General features: G+C 35.9%; 1 protein-coding gene across 1 annotated transcript in view; it reads left to right on the top strand.

Annotated features, from left to right (window-relative positions):
• LOC114654910 (deleted in malignant brain tumors 1 protein-like) overlaps nt 1–25382 on the top strand; it is a 167938-nt gene that overhangs the window by 39059 nt on the left and 103497 nt on the right. Inside the window, exons 17-18 of the mRNA XM_051934685.1 lie at nt 9646–9960; nt 23245–23553. Coding sequence (XP_051790645.1) covers nt 9646–9960; nt 23245–23553 — 624 coding nt within the window. The remainder of the gene's footprint in view (nt 1–9645; nt 9961–23244; nt 23554–25382) is intronic.

Raw genomic sequence — 25382 nt, 5'->3', positions numbered from 1 at the left:
AAACATCTTTGAGCAATGTCTGGAGTGGAATTCATCCTTATGCATCAACTTCTTTGAATTCAAAAAAGGTCTTCGCCAGTCTACACCGTGACACCTTATGGAGGATCCTGAGTGCTCACGGAATCCCTCAGAAGATGGTTACAATGATTAAACTATATTATCTGCAGGTCGAGTGTAGCGTAATCCTAGATGGCAACCTATCTGAGTAGTTTGCAGTGAAGTCCGGGATATAACAAGGATGCATCATCTCACCTATCCTGTTCCTGGTAATGATTGACTGGATTATGAGAAGGACAACATCAGACAATCCTGGTGGCATACATGGAATCTCTTCAAACAGCTGGAAGACCTTGATTTTGCAGATGACATTGCATGTCGACCTACAAGAGAAGACCAACAGACTGGTCAACTTTGCTAAGAAAACAGACCTCAACATAAGCATTGCCAAAATCCATGTGATGTGCATCAATGCAAGATCTGATGAACCCATTATTCTGAATGGAATCCCACTTGAAGATGTTGAGGAGTTCACCTAACTTGGCAATCTTTTGCGTAAGGACAATACTACAGCTAAGAAAATTAAGGCAAGACTAGAGAAACACTGCAGTGCATTTGCTAGACTCCATCCCATCTGGAAATCCGCACAATATTACCTCAGAACAAAGATGAGACTATACAACAGCAACATCAAATCTGTTCTGATGTATAGGTCAAAATGCTGGCGTATCATCAATCTCATGAAGAAGACTGAGGTATTCCACAATACCTTTCTCAGTAGAATATGCTGAATCTTCTGGCCAGAGATGATCTCAAATGTTGAGTTATATAAGAAGACCAACTCACATAGTATGGTGATGGAGATCAAGCGCCGTAGAATGAAATGGCTTGGGCATGTCCTCATAGCTCCGAAAGTAGCTATGTATTGGATATCACCTGGGAAAAGGAAGCAAGGAAAGCCAAAAACAACCTGCAGAAAAACTGTAGACACTGAACTGAAAGAATTACCTCTCATGGGATGAAGCACAACATATTACCAATGACAGAACAAGATGACAAGTAGATTGTCAAGGCCCCATGTTCTGTAGGGAACTAAGAGACATAAAAGAAGAAGAGAAGAGGGTAGTAGCAGTCTGAACATTTCATCTGAAAAGATATCTGGAGACAGAAATTACAAGAAACTAGACAAGGTCATAACTAAAAAGTCAATCTATTTTAAATCAAGCCAAGGATGTGAGATGGAAATAGAGTAATAAAGAACAGTGTGAAAGGGTTGAAATCCAGAACAAAGTATATAACCACAGCTGAAACAAAAGTGCATATCTTAGAAATAGGAAGGACTTATAACCAGAAAAACTACACTTTAAATTATTTAACCTCAAACTTCAAAGAGTATCTGGAAACTTGGACAACCAGGAAGTGTGCTATGCTCATCTTTATAATATTGTGGTAGTGACATCAAAAACAAAAAAAATAACAAGATCAAGGAAATTCTTGGCCTCTGAAACCCCCAAAGTGTTATTTTTTAGTCTTTTTTTAAAATTTTATTTATTAATTTTATTGTAATCATTCCATACAAATAGATCAATTTATACAAAATTTAGGATTGAAGACAAATCAAACCCCACCCCTGAGAAGGAGAGCATGGCCAAAGGAGAATTGCTTAAGGCTTGCAATCATACCTAAATTGTTGAGTTTAATAGGGCAAAAAAAAAAAAAAAAAAAAATATATATATATATATATATATATATATATATATATACTGTATATAAATAAATAAATGGAGAAGGAAAAGAAATGCGGACATAATTATTTCTTCTTATTCTAAAATAATATTGATTAGATCCTGCCAGGTTTTGAAAAAATTCTGTACAGATCCTCTAACTGAGAATTTGATTTTTTTCAATTTCAAATAATATAAAACATCGGTTTCCCACTGACTTATCAGAGGAGAGTTAGTATTCTTCCAATTTAACAAAATAAGTCTACGTGCCAAAAGTGTAGTGAATGAAATCATAGTTTGCTTGTCCTTCTCCACTTCAAGTCCATCTGGAAGAACACCGAACACAGCTGTTAATGGGTTAGGAGGGATTGTGATACCAAAGCTGTCTGAAAGGCACTTAAAAATTTTGGTCAAAAATGATATTAGTTTGGTGCAGGCCCAAAATATGTGACCCAGTGAGGCAGGAGCTTGGTTGCAGCGTTCGCAGGTTGGATCTTGCCCTGGAAACATTTTGGACAGTTTTAAGCGAGACAGATGAGCTCAATATATAACTTTGAGTTGAATAATTCTATGCTTTGCGCATAAGGAGCTCGAGTGAATTCTCTGCAACGCTACCTTCCACTCCTTTTCTGATATATTAATTAAGAGATCTTTTTCCCATTGTCTTCTTGGATCTTTGAAAGGAAAGGACTCTAATAAAATTTTATATATTGCGGAAATGGTGTCTAATTCCTCGAAATTGATCAATATTTTTTCCAGCATGGTGGAGGGTACGAGATGAGGAAAATCGGGCAGGTTCTGTTTAACAAAGTTTCTAATTTGAAGATAGTGAAAGAAATGTGTAGCTGGGATGTTAAATTTAGAATGTAATTGGTCAAAGGATGCAAAGATATTGTCTATATAAAGATCTCTCAGCAATTTAATCCCAAATCTTTTCCAGGTATTAAAAACTAGATATGTTTGCAAGTGTTGAAAGAGGTGGTTCTCCTGCAGAGGTGCCACAGATAAAAGATTTTCCATCTTAAATTGCTTTCTAAATTGGTTCCATATTCTGAGTGAGTAAAGCACAATTGGGTTATTAGTATATTTGCGATAACTTGCATTTATTGGAGCGCAGAGTACGGAATATAAAGAAGTACTACAGGATTTTACTTCTATTGCGGACAAAGCCTGTGTATGTTCATTTATTTGTGTCCAGGTTTTTATGGCTTGTATGTTTGCTGCCCAGTAATAAAACTGAAAATTAGGTAGAGCCATGCCACCTTCTGCCCGAGGTCTTTGTAGGGTCGCTCTTCGGATATGTGAGTGTTTTGAGTTCCAAATAAATGAGGTTATAGTTGAATCTTATTGCTTAAAAAATGATTTATTGATATATATTGGAATGTTTTGAAATAAAAAAAGAAGCTTAGGAAGGATATTTATCTTAACAATGTTAATTCTTCTGGCTAGAGTGAGATGAAGGGTTGACCATCTATGCAAGTCTTGCTTAATTTTTTCCATACAGACAGCAACATTTTGTTGATAAAGAGCTTTATGTTTACTTGTGATATTTACCCCTAGGTATTTAAACTGATCTGCTATGGTAAAAGGCAGGGTGTCCAATCTAATATTATATGCTTGTGAATTCACTGGAAAGAGTATACTTTTATTCAGATTAATTCTGAGACCAGATATCTTTTGAAATTCTGTAAGTGCTGTTAAAACTGCAGGCACAGTGTTTTCTGGGTCTGATATATATAAAACCATATCATCTGCATATAGAGAAATTTTCTGTTCCAGTCCTTCTCTGACAATTCCCTTTATCTGATAACAATTTTGACAGTGAACCGCCAGTGGTTCAATTGCGATAGCAAACAGCAGTGGTGACAGGGGGCATCCTTGTCTGGTGCCACGTTCTAGTTTAAAGTAGTCTGAACAAATGTTGTTAATACAAACTGAAGCTTCTGGATTGGTATACAGTAGTTTGATCCATGCATAAATATTCGGGCCAAACCCAAATTTCTCCAATGCAGTGAAAAGGTAGTTCCATTCAATCATATCAAATGCTTTTTCTGCATCCAATGATAATAATATCTCTGGGGTGTTTGACTTTGCTGGTGAATATATTACATTAAACAGGAGTCGGAGATTGGAAGATAAGTGTCAGCCTTTAATAAATCCAGTTTGATCCTGTGATATTACCGAAGGCAGCACTTTCTCCATCCTTCTAGTTATCATTTTTGAGAGTATCTTAACATCATTATTCAGGAGTGAAATTGGTCTGTATGATGCATATTGTAACAAGTCCTTATTTTGTTTAGGAAAGACGGTAATTAATACTTGACGAAAAGTTTGAGGTAGAATTTGATTGTCTCTAGCTTCTGTAAATGTTTCCAATAAGAGGGGAGCTAGCTGAGTGGAGAATTTCTTATAAAATTCTACAGGGTAACCATCAGGGCCTGCTGATTTCCCGCTTTGAAGTGACTTTATAGCATCTAGTAATTCTGATAGGGTCAGAGGTTTATCCAGTTCCTCAGCACTTAAAGTATCTATTTGTGGTGTCTGTAATGTATCCAGAAATGCATTAGATTGTGTGTTGTCTTCTTTGAACTCAGTAGAATATAAGATTTTATAGTAATCTCTAAATGTGTGCATTATATTTTTATGGTCAATGATTTCATCTCCATTCGTGTTGGTGATGACTGGGATTGCATTGCGAACTTCTTGCTTGTGGATTTGTTGAGCTAAAAGCTTATTAGCTTTCTCTCTGTGTTCATAGTAATGATATCTTGACTTATAAATAAGTTGTTCAGTTTCTTTAGTTGTCAAGATATTGAGTTCTGTATGCAGAGCCTGCCTTTTCCTATGAAGAGCCTCACTTGGACGCCTGGCTTGTTCTTCATTTATTCTAGTAATTTCGCTTCTTAGTTCTGACGCTTTCTTGGTTTCTAATTTATTTCTGTGGGAAAGATATGAAATAATCTGTCCTCTTTGCAGTTTCCCAGAGTGTTCCTGCAGAAACCTCTGAGGGTGTGTTTGTCTCTATGAAGGTTCTGTACAGTTCTCGTCTACTAATAGAAGTGGGTTAAGACGCCATCTGCGAGGTGAGTGTGAGGGGCTTAATGATTTTAGCTCCCAGACTAGAGGGGCATGGTTGGAGATAACAATTGTGTCGTATTTGCAAGATTTAATCGTAGGCAAGAAATTATTATCTATAAAAAAATAATCAATTCTTGAGTAGCTATAATGCACTGGTGAGTAGAATGAATATGTTCTTGAATTTGGGTCTAGAAACCTCCAGGGGTCTGATAAGTTGTGGTCAGTTACAAACTGTGTAATTGTCTTTGCAGTGTTAGATGTCGTCCCCCCGTGACAACAGTCCTATCTAAGAGTGGATTTAAAACACAATTAAAGTCCCCAGCCATTATAATTTTATGAGTGTTCACATTGGGAATGGATGCAAATAGATTTTGCATGAATTCCTTATCATCAACATTGGGTGCATAAACATTTATCAAAATCATTTTACTGTTAAATAAGTTGCCCATGACCATCACATATCTCCCTTCAGGATCCGATACTACATCTACATCATTTCTTTTTAAAGGCAAATAAATACTTTAAAAAATAAAAATCAATATACAGTATAAACATGACAGCAAACAGCCTAGGAATGACCAAGAGAAGACAGCACCACACCACATACACAGAATAAAGACCACGTGGCAAAGACAAGTGTCCTCCACAACAAGCATTGTTCTATACATGAAAGAAGACCTATAACTCACAATTCCATGTTCCATCTAACATCATCCCTAAAAGATTTAAATTGTACAACTGATTTGCACATGCCAGGATACAGTATATTAGAGCTCTAAGTATTTAGTAAATAGTCAGCTAAGCCTTGCTTTCTCAGGTTGAATTGTTACTGTGCAACAAGAGAAGAATTAACTGTGTCTAAAATCAAGAAAATCCAGAAAATCTCGAGATGATCAAAAATGAGCCATCCTCTTCTGTGTTACACTTCTGTCGCATTTGTGTTGCTTTCAGTCTTTTATGTCAAGATTTAAACAGTTTTTGTATTTCTATAATCCTTGTGTTTATCAAAAAAGTGTACTGTTTTGTTTCTTAAAATGGGTGTGCATCAGTTACCTCATTGTAAGTCTGATGGCTGGGAAATCCTTTTTATAGAAAAAGGTAAACTAAATAAAGTAGGCATCTAAGTGAACTGTCTAATTAATTATTAGCATTGCACAAAAATGTGATAATAAATTAACATCAATCAATCCAATATTGTCTCTGACGTACATATAACACAGGGAGCCCCCAGTTGCACCCACACAATTAACCAGACATAAGCTTTTCACTGCTTAGGTTATCATATAACTGTGAAACGTTCTAATGGCAATGTTCAAAAATCCTCCTGTTTCTTTTGATCTTGAATAATTTTGTTTTGCCTGGTTTTTAAACATATCAGCCAATGAACTACAAAGAATATCAGAAGATCCAAGAATAAGAAAAAAATGTATATTCTGTAGTAAAAGCAAAAAATAAAATACTAATTTATATGAAAATATCTTCTAAAGTTTCCTTAGTAAACCTTTAAAAAGTTGAGATCTGTGTGATTCGTGGGTTGGAGAACTACGCCTCAAGTGCAGGTGCGAGATGGTAGATTAACTGATTCAGTCATATAAGGACACAGCAGACTCGACTTCATTGTGAGGAGAGAACACTCAGGCTGATGCACCATGAGGAGCTGCCGACGAGGGTCACTGATGTGCCTGGCCGCCCTGCTTCTGCTCACACCAGTCTGTAAGTCGCACTTCTAACTCCTCAATGGACAGTTAACATGATGTTATAATAAGAAGAACTGATCTAAGAATCTAAGAAACAGCTGCTTAGAAATTATTTGTAAAAAATCCAGTGTGAAATGAAAAGGGAAAATGCATTCAATTTGTTTTTTGCCTTTTTTTCTGGACTTTGGAGAAATTAGTGAGACAACTACACAGTTTTGTGCATTTATATTCAAAAGTATTTCCCTTACTTTATATGATAAATTGATCACAAGCAAAGTTGCTATTTTGAATTCCAACTTCAAAATACCTTTAGAAACTAAAAATCTTTTATACTTACCTGTATTACAAAATATGAAATGAATAGAACTTTATTACTGTATAAACAATCCACTGTGTAAGAATCTGTAATGATTATGGTATGAAAAAAATAAATAAATAAAAATAATGGCAACAACAGCATGATAGTGCTACATTATTTGTACTTTTAATTCCACCCCTGACATAAATATATTCTTTTCCCATTTTTGAATTTATTAAATCATCTCCAAAATATACACCAGGTTTGCCTTTATTCTAAATCATGAATTTAGCAAATATTTATTTTTCACATTCAATGATGTTTTCCCTTCAGTTCTGCTTTTTTTATTTCATGTCACATTTAAAGTCATTTCTTGATGAGAGAGAAAGGTAAAAAAATGTTGATTGATCTGTAGAAATAATTAATGAAACTGCTGATTAAAATAGAAGTAAATTATCTAAATTAAATAGAATAATATTGAATAGAATGCTGAAAATGATCATAAATGTAATGATAGCAATACATATTTTTCTATAACCAAAGACATTTTTCTTCATTTCTTTGAAAGTTTAACAAAGTGGGAATGGGAATAGCACTGTAATGTATAAATAAAATGTATTATTGTTATTATTATTTGTTGCTCAAAACTGTAATAGAAATAAGCAAAACATATTAAAGAAAGAGTTCAATTAAAATCAGAACCTCACTACTAAATAAGAAACTGGCATGTACAAAATTAAAAAGTTTGAGCCTATTAGAATAATCTGTAAAATATGCTGAAGTTTTAGGTTTAGAGTTTTGGAAAATACAGTGAGATAAAGTCTAATTAAAGAGAGGTTTTAATTAAAGATGGACAATATGCTTTATTGAAAATTTGAATAAAATAAAAAATAAAGAACCATCCAAATTCAGAGCTGAGAAACACTTTACATTTCGTAAGAAATAAAATAAATAATGGCACTAACAACTACAACGCCACAAAGACAGGAGAGAAGTTATAGGCAGTGTAACAGGACATACAGTACGGCTCTGAAAACCACCGTGATACCAGATATTCTTTTTTGTAGATTTCACCAGAGAATGACTAAGCATTTATAATTTAAATTGATACAGTAGCATTGGTTTAAAAAAAAAGTTTGGTCAAGATGTGGAAATGCAATGAAATTTTAAATAAGGAAAAAAATAAAATCAGTGTTTGACATTTATAAATTTAAGCCACATTTATACTCTGGCAAAACCTGAAGGAGCAGCTAATGGAGCTTTAGCACTTCACCTTCAGCCTGCCAGTGTTTGCCAAAGAGATTTCTGTGTCCAGCCTGCACTTTATGAGTGTCTTTTACTTTCTCCAGTTTTCTTCCATTGACTAAACACATGCTGTCCATTTGATTACATGATGGAAGTGTGTGTGTGTTTATGTGCGTATTTGACAAATGTCTTCACTAGGTTGGTTCCTCCTGTATTCTCTGGGCATAATATCTAGGTGAGCAAGAATCTGAAGACATATTGTTTCTAAACAAAAAATAAACCTTCAAGAGTAATATTAATATGAAAGACAGAATATGATTTATTGGGATGGTGACATTAGTTAACTAGGCTGCCTTACATTTCAAGAAGGCTGAGTTTCAGTCTTTACTTGGTCAATAACTGCCTGTGCAGTTTGTACATTCTCCCTGTGTCACTGGGGAGTTTTTCACGAGTCTCTGTGTTTTTTCCTTACATATTCCAAAGACATTCTGGAGAGTTTAAATTGATTAGATGTGGTGTGTGTGTTTGAGTTCTTCCTTCTGTAGATTGGTACTCAGTATGGGGTTCTGTTTTTGGATCATATGACCCATCTTATGTGGTGGATGAATGTGTGGAAGGGCATAATAATGATGGTTTCTGCTTTCAGTTAAAGATGAGATTCTGTTTAATGTTATTTGCTGTGTGGACTGGACTGTGCTCCCTGCAACCTAAAACATTTTCAGTAATTTCATTGGGAATCCTGCTGGCTTGTGTCTGTTAAGCATTTATATTATGTAAGACTTGTGGTCCCACTGGTGTCTTTTTTTATTAAGTAGTGAAGTTTGTATTTTCCCTTCTCTGTTTCTACTTCATCTTTGGCAAGTGCTGAATATTTGTAATTGGCCATTTTAATGCGTATTTGTTTTTATGATAGTTCTGTGCCCAGAACCTTTTAATAATGTGGCGGGTCTAACAAATAAATAGCTAAAATAATTTTTAGAAAATGATGGATACTGTATATGAAGACATATGCAAAATTAGCAAAGAGTTGATATCTTAAATAGGTGTCATGTAAAAAAATGAGTAACAGAACTCCTTAGCATCTAAAACTGTTCATTGATTTCTATATTTCTTCATCCCATATAGTTCAAGAGCAGCAAATAAAAAGGAGCAAGGCAGGTCAATAACTTCAAGTGGCTTAGGAACCAACTCTGAAGCATAAGGGTCCTGAATCAGAGCCCGCCGACCAGTCACTGTCACCCTAAACAAATCACTTGACTTTCCTCTACTAAGACTGTAAGAAATGCATAAGAACTGTTGGTTTTTGAAGTCATTTCAGCTGGCCTTTGCAACAGAAAGGCGCTATAAAATGTACATGTGTTTTTGACACATTTATGCAAAATCAGAATTTGACAGTTTGGTTTAGATTTGGAAATGTGCATAGTAAAAGCAATTACTATTATACTAGAAATAAAAATGCACACGTATTTTCTTCTTTTTGACAACATGTCTCATTGATTCTGTTTTTCTAAATTATGCAGAGTTCGCCAGTAGTCGGTAGCAGTATATCTCGTTTCTAAATGCAGTTTGTAGAATTGAGATTAAAAATGTCTTCTTTACGTTTCAGACGCCGAAGACCTGAGGCTGGTGAATGGAAGACAGCCGTGTGAAGGGAGAGTGGAGGTGCTTCGTAGCGGAAAATGGGGCACCGTGTGTCAAGCTGGCTGGGACGAGAAGGACACTGCTGTGGTGTGCAGACAGCTGGGGTGTGGGGAGGCTCTGTCAGCAACATTCAGTGCTTACTTTGGAGAGGGAACTGGGCCAGTCTTGATGAGTTTTGTTAACTGTGAAGGACAGGAGTCCGCGCTGAAGGACTGTAGAGCGGATACGCAGGATCTTGATTACTGTACTCATGCTTACGACGCGGGTGTGAGGTGCTCAGGTAGGAACTGAAACTTTTCTCTCATTTACTCCTAAATTCTCTCTCATAATCCTGCTTGTGTATAAATAATAATTTCTGAATTCTCATACATCCAATAAACAAATGTCCTCTAACTTCACAATTCCCCGTTATTAATTCGGTTTGCCTTTTGAGCCATAGGAAGAAATGGGCACAAAAAAGCAATACAATAAAACATTCACTAAAATCATTTTTAACAGAATTTTTAAGCAAATATTATTGTTTCTAAACAAACATTTGTGACCACAGGTATCCTATGGGTGGAATTCAGTCAGCTTAGGAAAAGTGTAATTATCAAATATATACTTAGGATATTATAGTGTTTAACACATTAAAATAAAGAGGCTGGAGAAAATAAAACCGTGAAAAATTTAAACATATAATATGTATTTTTAATGTCCAATATATATCTGAATTCATATGTTCTCTGCCTTGTGTTTATGTAATAAAGTGCACCAATAAATGCCTACTTCTCCCTTTGTCAGTGGTTATTTATTTTCACACAATTTTGATAGACGCATAAGTGATTGGGAGCATTTTACAATTTGGAAATATATAACTATTTATAAGAGGTTGCGAAAAACAGCATACCTAAAACCATGAATTAGTTTATTAAAAAGAAAAATCATTCTAATTCAAGCTGTCAGGAATCAGAGCCATTACTGGTGGAAAAAGTGCCGGGCAGGACCAGTATCTCTATGGGCTGTCAGTCTACTGAGGGTCCATTAGAGCACAGCCTGGAGTTACGACTGTAAGCAGAAGTCAGAGTTCACACAGAATATTCACATATGTGAAGAAGGCAAGCAAAATGTTTGAAGAGGCTACACTGACCAAGAGTGAAATTCAGACTAAAGCACTGGGACACGGTAGCATTACCTAAAGCACTGTTTATCCATTTTCATATCTTTTTACTAAAGTCGAGGGTCACAGAGGACTGAAGCCTTTCCAGGCAGCACTGGGCACAAGGCAGAACCAAACCTGGGTGGGTGATAGTCCATTGTAAGGCACACCCATACTCGCCTACACTCACACTGCAAAAATTCAGAGCCACCAGTCAACATAACCTGCATTTCTGACTGAAAAAAGGCAATCATTTCAAATTCCTTGAGAAAAACCTCTCAGACACGGGGAAAACATACAAATATGGCAATTGGGAAGCCACTGTGCCAACATGTCACCTATCCTTCATCTCAAAGTCATAAATACAAATCACACTCTTATTCAGTACAGTAAGTTCTTAATACAGTAATCGTCTCATTACAGCTGCTGACATTGCTTTTCTTTTTAAGGTACTGTACTTTGTTATTTCCCTAACAGTGGCTGACCTGTAGTCAGTTCAGCACTTACTTTGTTTTTACAGTGCAAATTCATTTTATGCCAGTAACATTAGTAAAGTTCAGCAAGCTAACAAATAATTTGGAAGAAATCTCTCATTAGATAAAAAAGTGAAAGGCTCCATGCTCAGCTTTGGTACATGCTTACATGACATATTAAGTTTTTTTTTTTTAAATTAGCTATGGAAAAATACAACATTTCAGTTATCCTGATATTAATTCTATGAGAGGTTACAATATCACTGGAAGAAAAATACACCAACCACCAACTGTCATACACTAATAAACTAAAATAAATTAGTGTTTCCATACATAAGAATTTAATTAACATTAAATAGCAAAGTGAACTTAGCTGATGGAGAAAATTGTCTTTATTGTAGAGTTCAGATGGCTCAGCTGCATCAAGTCACACAGTCCCTGAAAGACAGATTCTTTTATCTTGTATCTTACTGGCAGCCCATTACACACAGACATCCCTAAGAAAAGATAGAAAAGGAAATCCTTGAGTTCCTTGTTAGTACAATTTATTTGATATAAAAAAACATTTTTTTCTGTTTTCCATCCATCGATTTTCCAACCCGCTGAATCCGAACACAGGGTCACGGGGGTCTGCTGGAGCCAATCCCAGCCAACACAGGGCACAAGGCAGCAACCAATCCTGGGCAGGGCGCCAACCCACTGCAGTTTTTCTGTTTTGGGGACTTTAATATTTCAAAGACTGAGGTTAAAAGCTTCATATTTGGTTCGTGAGATTGAATTTTTGTTTTCACTAATTCTTAAGTATGTCTCACCACTGTTGAATAATGTCAGTGGGTAGTTAATGAGTCACTAGAAGCATGGCATGGTTGCAAGGGATGACTTCCCATGTGGTACCATGATGTGCATCACAAAGACTTGCTTATAAATTCCGGTGCAGCACCATCAATCCTTTGTCGAAGAGTACAGGTTTGAAATGTGAACAAGTGCTGGTTTAATGCTTTAGGTTATGATTTTCTTGTAAAAATTCACTGTTTTCCACATCTTGATTTGATTCTCAGTTTTAATGTTTTGGCTCGTGTTTAACTATCGTGCTCTTGTTATTATACTTGGCTGAGTACAGTTATGGTGTAGCCCTCTCCTTTTTGAAAGCAATCCACAGTCTATTTAGAACCCTGATTGTTTTAGCTTCTGTACTGAAAACCTTATGTGTCTTCTGTTTTTACTAATAACATTTACTAGTTGCTGTCTCTCACTTTGTCAGCAAACTATTCGAAGAGGGAAGTTGACATAAGCTTCTTAACACTAAATAATTACTTTGGTATAGAGCAAAAACAATTCTAGTTTAATCTAGAAGTATTGCTAAATATATCATTATTATTGTATCACTGGAAGAAGGCATATAGCTGTAAATGTATTCCACTCCTCTGGAAATCATATTTCTTAAATGTCGTATCTGGCACACTGCTTCTGATAAAGCACACTGAGATGTATAGCAAAAGTCAATTTTCTTTTACAGCAACATGCAGTGGAAATCTGAACTCAGAAGACCCAACAAAAACTGGCCAGCCCTAACGATAGCAGTTTGCAGACTGAGAATTGCTATATTATCCTTAATTATTCTTTTCTTAAAATCCATTACATCTTTTGCACAATGGTCTTGTATTCCATAATATTCCAAATCCTACAATTAAAGAAGGGAGGAGTAAAGCTAAGTTACTCTTAACACAGTGGTTCCTATTGCCAAGTATAGTATACAAGCTGTTCAACACTCCTCTTAGGTTCGTGGCTTTATAACATTTAGTGAGTCTCTCGCTGGCACATAATCTTGGCTCTCCAAAAGTCAGTTCAGTCTCTCCACATGCTGCCTACAGTATCCTAATACACAGAATGCAAATTTTATGTCTAGAAAACTGATTACTCTATCACACTCACATATACTATGGGTTCACTGGATATCAGATTATATGGCAGCTTTTATTTTTGGTATAGGACAATATATGAGGATACAGTTTTGTCAGTATCATGTACTTCTCTTCTGTTTGTCTACACATATCCACCCTTATTAAACCCACTTAAAAAACTTCATTGGTCTCTGAGGCTACAGCTCATCCTGACAGTATCAGATGTTGTACAAGAAACAGCCGCAGTCCATTGCGGTGGACACTTTTGCATACATCTAAGTTCAGTCATATGAAGTTAAGTTTACAGTGACATGATTTCTTGTTCCTAATGCACAAGGAATTTGGGATATGTGATAATCAGGAGTAGTAAAATAAAATAACCGTCAGAGGTACAGACATCGAGATATTTCATAACCTTGCTAACCACTACACCACCATGTCATATCTGCTTCTTTACGAGATGTGTTATAATGCAAATTCAATTGTTTGTGATTTTATTCACCGACACTATGTTAACTGACTAGGGTGTATGTATGAATGCAAGGAATATTTGCTTTATAGCACCCCATAAGTACAGCTTAACCCAGAGGTGGATGGCTGCCTTTTAGAAAAATGAGACTTTTGTATAGCTGCTTTATAACACCCCACATGTACAGTTTTATCTGCATGTGGACATCTGCCTTAAAGCACCTCACAAGTAGAGCTTAACACCTTGACAGCTGCCTTAAGCAAAATGAGACTTTAGAATCACTGCTTTCTATCGGCATGTAGATAGATGCCTTATAGCACTCCACATTATATACACATGGACAGTTGCTTTAAGCAAAATGAGACTTTATAGCACCCCACACGTACTGTACATCTTCACCTGCATGTGGACATCTGCCTCAAGCAAAGTGATGTACTTGGCATGAGCACACCAAACAGTTCTCCTGAGACATGACCATCACTCAACACCTGTGCAACTTACCAAACCAACTGCCTGCATTCCTATTGAAGGCCTTCCTTTCTCAGTCTCTCCTATGGAATATCGAAATCACCCACACTAGGAGCTGTTAAGAGTATACTTGGCTCAACCAAACAATATGTATTTGCTAATTCAATAAAGCAAAATTAATAAAACCTGTAATAGAAAATAGTAGGAAATGTATTTTAAAAGAGTTTTATTGGAAGACTAGCAAAATACCCGCGCTTCGCAGCGGAGAAGTAGTGTGTTAAAGAGGTTATGTAAACATATATATATACATAAACATATATACATATATATACATATCTACATATACACATATGTACATATACATATATATATACATATACACATCCACATATACATATATATATACATATACAAATGTACATATCTACATATATATATATATATATACATATAAATATAGACATACATATATATATATATATATACTGTATATATATATATATATATATATATATATACTGTATATATACATATCTACTTATTGGCTCCTGTATTTAGGATATAGCAGGTTGGATAATGGATGGATGGACATCTGTATGCATAGCCCCATTTGCCCGTTTTCATTTTTTTTCTTTCTTCAGTAATATTTCAGCAAACCCGGAGCTTGTCAGTTCAAATCCTGGTACTGACACCACTGTGTGACCCTGAGGAAGTCACTTCACCTGCCTGTGCTGCAAAAAACAAAAGTAATGTAACAAATTGTACCTCAGATGTTGCAAGTTGCTGGAATAAAGGCATTAGTAAAATAGATAAATATGTATTATACACATAGGAAGTATTAATTTATTTTCAGTTAAGTCATCTGCAGCAAACTTTTATAAATGAGGGTTTCTCCTTTTTAGATAGTGCAAACTGTTTCTTCTTCATTGAGGTTTTCTCTTGGAGAGCTTTTTTCATTTCATTGAAAATTAAAGCAGCAGCTGCCAAAATATGTAGCTTTCTTATAAATTTTTCAACATTGTGTAAAATAACTTTATAAAGTAACATAAAAGGTTTAAATACTGGTTATCCTTTTACACTAAAATATTACTAAAGAGATACAAAAAAAGTAAAATGCATATGTTCTTTTTCTTTAAGGAGATTTAATATTACTGAAGAAAGAAAAAAAAAACTAAAACAGCCAAATGGGGCTATGCATACAAACTTAAAAGGTTTAAATAAAACAGAAATATATATTTTATTTTTACTTGCTTAACTTGTGGAGGGTATATCCTGTAGCAAAGCCCTAACTTTTTTCGTGAAAGCCCGTTTCAGTCAATAAGTCTTAAAAAAACGTGTAAAGATATTGACAATAAGCTACGCAAACCCACCAAGACATGGAATCGTTTAAATCAAGTATCATTACATCTTCCTTTTTTAAAGAGAAGTAAGGCAGTACTTATAAGCTTACATATATATATATATATATATATATAGACATACATATATATATATATATATATATATATATATATATATATATATATATATATATATATCTATATATGTATATCTATATATATCTATATCTCTATATACATCTATATATATATATATATACTAGCAAAATACCCGCGCTTCGCAGCAGAGAAGTAGTGTGTTAAAGAGGTTATGAAAAAAAAAGGAAACATTTTAAAAATAACGTAACATGATTGTCAATGTAATTGTGTTGTCATTGTTATAAGTGTTGCTGTCTTTTATATATATATATATATATATTATATATATATAATATACACACACACATAAACATTTATATACATATACATATATATACATATCTACATATACACATATCTACATATATATACACACATACATAAACACACACATAAGACTTATTGACTGAAACGGGCTTTCACGAAAACAGTTAGGGCTTTGCTACAGGATACACCCTCCACAAGTTAACCAAGTAAAAATAAAATATATATTTCTGTTTTATTTAAACCTTTTAAGTTCATATGCATAGCCCCATTTGGCTGTTTAATTTTTTTTTTTCTTTCTTCAGTAATATATATATATATATATATATGTGAATGTATGTATGTATATATCTATGTCTATATATATATATATGTAGATATGTAAATTTGTATATGTATATATATGTTTATGTGGATGTGTATATACGTATGTATATGTAGATATGTGTATATGTAGATATGTATATATATATGTTTATGTATATATATGTTTATGTGTGTGTGTGTGCATATTATATATATAAAAGACAGCAACACTCATAACAATGACAACACAATTACATTGACAATCATGTTACGTTATTTTTAAAATGTTTCCTTTTTTTTTCATAACCTCTTTAAAACATTACTTCTCCGCTGCGAAGCGCGGGTATTTTGCTAGTAAATTATTAAACAGTAAAATCTTCTTCTGTAATTTGCTACCATGGCAATTTGTGTGTGTGTCCAGGATTTTAAATCACCTGTAGCTCGCAAACCGTTTCACCTATTGACTTGAAATCTGGTACACATATAGTACGTCACGTCTACTATCCGCTTTATGGGTGATGATTGTATTACTGTTTTTATGTTTATTTTATTTTATTGTAGAATCAACTCGTATCTGCGCACACCAGGGCGGCCGTGGGCGGATGCGTATGGTGTATTCACTCCATGTTATCGTGCATTGCGCTGTCACTGGTATTTTGATAAAAGAATTTGAACAACATATAAGAAGCGTATAAATTATTAAACAGTAAAACATTAACATTTAAGAAGTAAAGTTAGATTAAGTACTACTGCAGTGCCCTCGGGTATACCTCATTTTTTGTTTGTCCATTACATGCTTAAATGTATACATTTTTTGGTGTACCTACCCGAGAACAGGCGACATATAACCGAGCGTGGGAGAAGCATGGATTTTAAACACGCGTTGAGTTCATCTGCTGGTCTCCCTCGTGGAATAACTGGTAATGTTTGAATAAAATCTACAGCGAGTAAAACGACATTACCTCCTATTTTTTTTTTTACGATCTCTGAGATGTTGCTTTTTTCGGTTCAAGGCTTCATAAGCTCTTTTATGTTGTATGGTGTACTTATCCCAAACCATCATCTTTGAATGTTGCAAGACTTTCGCCTTGTATGTAGATCGGGGTAATTACATTCATTGCATTCCTAGTCTGAATCACAATCTGATTGTATGGGTGGTTACCTGGCACTGTAGGGTTGCCATCCGTCCTTTAAAATACGGAATCGTGCCGCATTTGAGAATGAAATTGCGCGTCCCGTTTTGAATCAATACTGGACGGGATTTGTCCCGTATTTTTTTTATCATTTTTTTTTAAAGCAGCGTCTCATGCAAATCATCCCACACGCATTTTATGAAGATGCCTCCTTTCCTACTTTTGATTGGGTAATACTTGATGTCATCGTTAGTTTGATTGGTCTTTGTAACTGTCCAGTGAGGAGGGCGTGTCTTTTAAGTAGAGTGTGGAAAGTGTTGGCACTGAGATGTGGCGTCAGCGCCAGAGTTGAAGCCCCTAATGTTGCGGTCAGCAATAATGTTGCGGTCAGCAAGTCGGCTAACATCCGCCATGTGCCGTCTTTCAGTTGCGAGAAGCAGATCATAGAATGGTTGAAACTGTTGCCCCTAACGTTGCGCCACGGCGTGTGGTTTGTTTATACCTCGTGTCTTCTCATTAAAGTTTTATCTGGCGAATATGTTATTGCAATCCGCAGGGGGAGCGTTTCTATAAACTTAATTTAAAGTTACGTTTTACACCGTGCTTTGTTTCCCTTATGAACATGCTTGAATGCTTCACTCGCTTCCTTCTCAATTGTTTAATTAATTTTTTGCTCTTCGCTGTTTGCGGCTCTTACGTCATTTCCCCCTACTTCGTTCTTTTATCTCGCGAATATGTTATTGCAATCCTTAACGGGAGCGTTTCATTAAACTGATTGAAAATAGTTTAGCATTTACCTTTTTAGTAAAAGGCGAGCTTTTAAGCCTGAGAAATCACCCCGTAAATGCACACGTTTAATTGCACATGTGTTAATATGTATGGTTACACAGTATTAAAAGACAGTGAACAACGTCAGTTACGTTTGTTCCCGCGTTTGATAAAAGGCGAGCTTTTAAGCCTGAGAAATCACCCCGTAAATGCACACGTTTAATTGCACATGTGTTAATATGTATGCTTACACAGTATTAAAAGACAGTCAAAAATTAACGTCATTTACCTTCGTTCCCGCGTTTGACTCGTGCTGTAAATCTCTTCCTTGTTTTTAGTTCACGTGATTACGTAGGAGGCGTGATGACGCGATACGTGACTCCGCCTCCTCCATTACAGTGTATGGACAAAAAATATGTTCCAGTTATGACCATTACGCGTATAATTTCGAAATGAAACCTGCCTAACTTTTGTAAGTAAGCTGTAAGGAATGAGCCTGCCAAATTTCAGCCTTCCACCTACACGGGAAGTTGTAGAATTAGTGATGAGTGAGTCAGTCAGTCAGTGAGTGAGTCAGTCAGTCAGTCAGTCAGTGAGGGCTTTGCCTTTTATTATTATAGATATATATATATAAATCTCCGTGAAGTACTGCTTTTAAATTTTTATTAAGAAGAAAAGCTTTTTAAATTGAGGGAAAATATCCCAATAGCAATTTGTTAAGGATCTGTTTTTTTGTGAAGCAGCCTTAACACAGCTTTTCCGCTGTTTTATAAACGAACGCCATATAAGGTCTTCCTTTTTCGTTGCTTCGCCAAGGAAGGAGCCTTTTTATTAAATCCAAGGGTTCTTCGCTTTTTTTTTGTTTGTTTATTACGATTGTTATAGTTCTGTTTGTATACGACATTGTCAGTTCAGCACTCAGGTTGTAATATGACCAAGCCGTGCAAGCTTACTGTTAAGAATGCAACGTATAGTTGTACATGAGAAAAGCAATCTTGCCTCAAATCAATGGCAACCTTTTGTAGGTCTATGAACTTAATTTAAAGTTTAGGTTTACACGGTGCTTTCTTTCCGAAGTACCTGCACTCATGAATATGTCTGTATGCGTCAGTCGCTCAAATCCCCGCGCTTCGCACCGGCGAAGTACCGCTTTTAAATTTTTATTAAGAAGAAAAGAAAACCTTTTAAAATTGAGGGAAAATATACCAATAACAGTTTGTTAAGGATCTGTTTTTTTGTGAAGCTGCCTTCACTGGAGTGATCACTTCGAGCTGATTTGCTGGCTAACCATAAGCGTTACCTGGTAGGTAACCACCCATACAATCAGATTGTGAATCAGACTACGAATGCCGTGAATGTAATTACCCCAATCTACATGCTGTCAAATAAACGAACCACACGGCGTGGCGCAATTTTAGGGGCTTCGCCTCTAGCGCTGACGTCCGAGGTTCGATTCCTGTAAGGGAGTGAAGTGAGTGGGTGGTTACCTACCAGGTAACGCTTATGGTTGGCCAGCAAGTCACGTAACATCAGCCACGGTGCCTTCAGTTGTGAGAAGCAGATCATAGAATGGATGAAAATAGTTTACTGTCAAATAATGCAAAGAGTACGCGACACGTCTTTCCCCCTTATTCTTGGCTCATCAGGCGTACACACTCACTGCACTTGCTTACGGTAATCGAACCTCGGACGTCAGCACTAGAGGGGCTTCGCAGCGGTGAAGTATTGCTTTTAAATTTTAATTAAGAAGAAAAGAAAACCTTTTTAAATTAAGTCTTAAAAAGAGGTGTAAAGATATTGACAATAAGCTACGCAAACCCACCAAGACATGCAATCGTTTAAATCAAGGCGCGAGTCGAAAAACACCATCCCATAATATTAGTTAACGATTAACACATTTCTATATGTATTGAAAGCATACAATACAACTGATAATATGTTGCGCTTATTTATCTGGTGTACTGTCATTTTTGCGCGTTTAACGTCTGAAATCTAACGTGGTTTGTGCCCTTCAGAATGAAAAGAGTTTGCATTTACCTTTTTAATAAAAGGCGAGCTTTTAAGCCTGAGAAATCACCCCGTAAATGCACACGTTTAATTGCACGTGTTAATATGTATGCTTACACAGTATTAAAAGACACTCAACATTTACACAGTATTAAAAGACAGTCAACAATTAACGTCATTTACCTTCGTTCCCGCGTTTGAATTGTGCTGTAAATCTCTTCCTTGTTTTCAGTTCACGTGATTATGTAGGAGGCGTAATACGTGATGACGCGATATGTGACTCCGCCTCCTCCATTAGAGTATATGGACAAAAAACAGGTTCCAGTTATGACCATTACGCGTAGAATTTCAAAATGAAACCTGCCTAACTTTTGTAAGTAAGCTGTAAGGAATGAGCCTGCCAAATTTCAGCCTTCTACCTACATGGGAAGTTGGAGAATTAGTGATGAGTGAGTCAGTCAAACAGATTCCAGTTATGACCATTACGCATAGAATTTCGAAATGAAACCTGCCTAACTGTTGTAAGTAAGCTGTAAGGAATGAGCCTGCCAAATTTCAGCCTTCTACCTACACGGGAAGTTGGAGAATTAGTGATGAGTCAGTCAGTCAGTCAGTCAGTGAGGGCTTTGCCTTTTATTAGTATAGATATATGTTGTAAGTAAGCTGTAAGGAATGAGCCTGCCAAATTTCAGCCTTCTACCTACACGGGAAGTTGGAGAATTAGTGATGAGTCAGTAAGTCAAACAGGTTCCAGTTATGACCATTACGCGTAGAATTTCGAAATGAAACCTGCCTAAATGTTGTAAGTAAGCTGTAAGGAATGAGCCTGCCAAATTTCAGCCTTCTACCTACACGGGAAGTTGGAGAATTAGTGATGAGTCAGTCAGTCAGTCAGTCAGTCAGTCAGTGAGTCAGTGAGGGCTTTGCCTTTTATTAGTATAGATAATTATGTAAGGATACAAATAATGATGAGGATGAGATGAACCCCTTCAGGTCCGAATGCGTACTTTTCTGCGCAGTATGCATCACAGACTTAAAAGTCTCTCTCCATGTGGTGTTAACAATGATTGCAATAATGATCATTAAAACCTCAAACCACTGTAATTTTTATAATACAAAATTGTGTTCTTTTTCCCAGGGTGACACTGTCCTTAGTTACCTAACACTAATGTTGGAAATAAGGTTGTTTTGGACACCATACAGCCATCTGAACTCTACAATAAAGACAAGTAAAAAATAAAGGTTCAGATCAATAAAGATTCAGAGTTTACATCAATACCTGTCAGTTTGCACATCTATCAGTTAAAAGATGTAAAGTACCAAGTAAAGATTTCAGCAGCTAAAATTTCAGTTTGTTTGAGTTTAAGCAAACAGTCTTTAGTATAACTTGTTTGGGAAATAAAAGTGTAGCTTATCTTAATTACAACTTTTAATCAGTTTTACAGCACAAAGCAATGTACAGTAAATGGTTTGTAAGAGGAAAATATATCTCCTGTAATTTCCATGAATTTAGTGAATATAAGGATGACCAGAAAAGGGCCCTCTCTCACAGATGATGTGTTCCTGCCAGTTATAAATAAATTGAAACAGGTTTTGTCATTTAAATTATACAGTACTGGCTATAACTGTGTTAGGCAATTGTTTGTGTGGTGCTTTTGCCAGGGTTTCTAGCTGCTGTTTTAGCAAACCATTCATGCTATACACTACCCCTTCAGCCTGTCAATGATAAGGCATGTGCAAGACCATATCTTGATCTTGATATCTCTCTCCATAGCTCACGTGAACCTCCTGTCCAGTTAAATGAGAACCTTAATCTGACTGAATTCCTCTTATATCAGGCCAGAAAGGGATTTCATTGTGCTACTTAATGTGGCTCTGATTAAAGAAATCTTGTATGACTCCTGTGTAAGTGACCATAGCAGCCATCAGATACCCTTTGTTCTGCTCATGTGTAACAATTTGTGTTGGGAGAAATCTCTGACAGTACACCAGTACACAACGCCTGCATGGCGCCATTGTATCCCATCTACTACTTACTGTTCATCACTGGCCTGATACTTTTGGAAGTTGAGGTGACTATGGGGGGAAATGAAACTTGTTTCTCGTCTGGCCTGATCTTCCCCTTCCCTCTTGTCAGCCCAGTTATCATCACCCAACCACACATTTCCATCCCATTTTTCTGCTTGCTGGTAAGGCACATACTTTAGCAGCGGGCATAGTTATACTGAGTGGCATCCCTTTTTGCCTTTGCCACTTGCACAACCAGCTTCTAACATTTTCCTTGCCAATCATCAACTGTCTGATCTGTTGACTGTAGATTCACAATTTCACAACTCTTTTCCATGTGTTTTAATTCTTTCGGAAATTTATAGCAGAATCTAGCCAACTTGACTTGCATCTTTACATTCTTCTTCTTATCATCTTACTTTAGACTCTGTACTGCTTGTATAATTGGGGGGGAGGGGTATCATATTATACAGTATGATAAGAAAATCTGAAGACCACAAAAGCCACCACATATCATCTTCTGGCCGATAGGTAGCCAAGAATGCTGATGTTCTATTCCTCTGTGGATGGTCCTTTCTGAGGGAGAGATAGAGAACTTAGCTGAAGTCAACAGAAAGTGCTCCATCTACAGGTGATCTATCTGTACATGAGAATATGAGAACTCCTATTACCTCACAGCACATAAAGGAGCTGCTTTTGAGAGCCTTTGTAATCCAGGAATCAAGAGTTTGCAGCTCGCCTCACGCAGTTACATCAGAGTAAATATCCAGACTAGGATGTTTCACTGTGTGATTAAACAACAAAACACAAGGCAATGAATTGAATTAAAAAATAAATGTCTGTATTTAAAAGATTTTTAATTGTAATTATTATCATTCCAAACTCAGTGTACTATAAAATACATATTACAAAATTTAAAATATTTTATTAAAAATATAAATAATAAAAGCAAACACAGTATGTCAAATGACTTATTCTATTTAGCTGGAAAGGAAAAATAGCTCCCTTAGCTGTTTATTTAAATACGTTTACTTAGTTTGCCAGCAATGAATACTATGTTGTAGGTGTCGTGAGGTGGCATCCTATTTTGCTCTTCCATGTGTGCTAATGTCTCATACTTTCACATTAAAGCTCATGTTGTGTCTCTTTCAGGTACTGGTGCACGTTTAGTAGGTGGCAGCAACTCCTGCTCCGGAAGACTAGAGGTGTTATGGGATTACAGCTGGAAGAGCATCTGTGAGGCCAACTTTGATCAAAGGGCAGCTGAGGTTGTCTGCCAGGAACTAAAATGTGGAGCTCCAAAAAAATATCGAGGAGGAATGTTTGGTCAAGGAACAATTTCAGTTTGGGAGAAAAAGATTCAGTGCAGAGGAAATGAAAGAAATGTTTTTGATTGCCCATCCTCAAAAACCTCAGCAGAGCGTTGTACTCAAAGGAATGATGTTGGCCTTGTTTGTGTTCGTAAGTTTTTGCTTTGCAAGATTGAGCACTAAAGTACAGTTTAATAAATAAAAACTGATGTTTACAGTTCACTTCAATATTTAATAGCCATATTGCACAAAGTCTTCTTTTGTTGAATTTTATCTTTTTTAACTGAGGAGCACAGAGTAATCTTGACAATTGAATATTACCCAGTGCTCACTTTTTTACTGCTGTCTGTGCCAGTGTGATGCGCTGAGGCCAAGTACTATGTTTTATTCAATACAGAGGCTATTAGGATTCTGAAAGAATTGTTCATTGTACAGGATTAGCATCTCTTTTTTGCAAGAGGCTGTCTGGAGTACAACATGTCTTTTATAATGTATACTGCTTGATTCCTTCATATAACATTCCACTTTGAGTAAGTCATTTCTCTTTGCAAAATAATGACTAAGTTTCCTTCAACAATATTTTCTTAACACAATGCATAAATGTTGAATTAAAACAGCATAGCTCAGTTGGTCTGGTTTTAGTTAAGCAAATATAAGTGGCATAAGAAATAAGACACAGGGGCAGCAAGCCTGGAGGTCCATTCTTTTGTAGTACCTCCTAGAAAATGCCCTGCTGATAAACTTTTTCCACGTCCGCGGAGGTATCTGGGAGCAATTCTCAACATACTACCTGTTTGTATATTCCTCAACTGTCCAGCAGGCACTTCATCGATCTAATCTGAATCACAACCACCTGCACCTCTCTGTACCTGAGTGTCCAGTGTATACAGTGTTGGAACTGTCCCCAAAGTTCAATGAGTACAAATTTTATCTACATAAAAAGTTGAAAAAATGTGGCATTTCACATTCACAAATTTAATATGGGACAAAATAATTACTAAATTCACCAACTAATTTTTATTTGGCCACTGGATCCTGAGACTGATAGATTTATAGATTGATAAATAGGATCTGATAAAATTAAACCTATTCATGTGATGAGAAAATATGAGTAATATCTAAAAGGAAGTGTTATTACATAAATATGTAATATTTAGCATATTACAGCAGTATTTCTTAAACTGTATTCCATGGATCCCTAGGATTCCATGAAAGCTTACTGGAGTTCCACAAGCCATCAATCACAACACCTTCTGCCATGATAGTTATTAAACCACTTTATGGTTTGATGTAGCCAGCGTCACAGGATTATATTCATCATCGTACATCTACTTGTGTGCATTAACAAGAATGAACATATTAATATAACTGTGTTTTTTTTATTTTTTTATTTACAAATATAAATAAAACAACACAAGTGAGATTTCTTTAAAAAAAAACAACAATTCAATTTTAGACCATTTTCCTTTAAGACAGGACCCAAGTTGTTTTCTTCTGGATTCTGTATTAATTTATAATCAAACAATGTGTTGAATGAACTTTTCTTGTTATTTTACATTAGGTTGAAAATTTGAAGACTTATTTACCTCAATTAATTTTGGTCAGAAATTAAAATTGTGAATATATGGACCTTTAAGTGAAAAAGCTTTCATGATCTCACTCCGCTTTGCTTCTACGAGCATTATGTCAGTCAGTCATTTTATAACCCTTTTAGTCCTCAACAGGGTTGCAGGGGTCTGCTGGAGTAAATCCCAGATAGCACAGGGCGCAAGGCAAGAACAAACCCTGGACAGGATGCCAGTCAAACGCAGGATGAACACACACACACACACACACACGCACACACACACACACACACCAACCACATAATAGAGATAGTTTAGGATTGTCAATTTACCTATCCTGCATGTTTTTGGACTGTGGGAGATGAAAGTGGATTTTCAAAACTCAAAACATTGAAATAAGTGTGACACCTACATT

Source organism: Erpetoichthys calabaricus, chromosome 1 (genome assembly GCF_900747795.2).
Source record: "Erpetoichthys calabaricus chromosome 1, fErpCal1.3, whole genome shotgun sequence".
Lineage (NCBI taxonomy): Eukaryota > Metazoa > Chordata > Cladistia > Polypteriformes > Polypteridae > Erpetoichthys > Erpetoichthys calabaricus.
This window is presented reverse-complemented; position numbering and strand designations above follow the sequence as displayed.